Source organism: Wasmannia auropunctata, unplaced genomic scaffold (assembly GCF_000956235.1).
Source record: "Wasmannia auropunctata unplaced genomic scaffold, wasmannia.A_1.0 LD312485.1, whole genome shotgun sequence".
NCBI lineage: Eukaryota > Metazoa > Arthropoda > Insecta > Hymenoptera > Formicidae > Wasmannia > Wasmannia auropunctata.
This window is the reverse complement of record NW_012050405.1, coordinates 1-734: the sequence shown is the minus strand read 5'-3', so window position 1 is coordinate 734 and position 734 is coordinate 1. Positions and strand designations below refer to the sequence as shown.

At 31.6% G+C, this 734-nt stretch overlaps 1 protein-coding gene across 1 annotated transcript; it reads right to left on the bottom strand.

Moving 5' to 3' along the window:
- Positions 1–73: 73 nt before the first annotated feature.
- Positions 74–717, bottom strand: LOC105460977 (tumor protein p63-regulated gene 1-like protein; the record flags this gene model as incomplete). Its single annotated transcript, XM_011707478.1, has 2 exons — positions 74–470; positions 585–717. Coding segments are annotated over 2 exons (324 nt in total), but the record flags the coding sequence as incomplete, so codon positions are not given.
- Positions 718–734: the final 17 nt, after the last annotated feature.

Genomic DNA, 734 nt, shown 5'->3' with positions numbered 1-734 from the left:
ATATATATATATATATATATTATAATTTAATATTAATATACATACATACATTAATAATGATATATTAGTATATATTATTATTAATATATAGACATGTATATATATTTATTTTTGATATAGAAGATTGTGTTGTAATATTAATTGCTTTCTACAATAATACTGTACAAGAAATTCAAACCACATGTGTGATGTGGTAAGAAAAAATTCTAGAAGCGAGGAGAAAATATCAAGTTCGGAGAAATACTTTGCAATATTTGCAATTCTATAAAATTTGAGGAATTAAAAACTGACTTTGCCGCGTACTTTAAAGAAACCTAAACCGTTCCTATTGTGCACTAAGGCACCGAGACCGCAATAATTCTCTATGATAATCGGCACATTGACGACGTTGCATTCACGAGGTAGTAAACTTTTGAGCGTAGTATTGAAGGCTTCTATGTCAAATCTCGTTTTAACAATCTCGGTTCCATCTGAAAAAGGCAGCCTTGTTAGTCACAATTTTTATTTACAACAGACACATGTCAAATCTTTTATACAGCAATGCTATTTACGGTCTTTTTGCTATGTTCGATTTTAACATTTACCTTTGTACCAGAACAATGGATGACTGGCATACGTGAGCCATGGTATATCTCTCGTAAACGGATTCCACTTTTTTATAAGAGGCAGGGGCCGCCCTCTGTTCCACATAATTCTTATTCCCGACATATGCCGCTTTCTGAAAAATTAAAAAA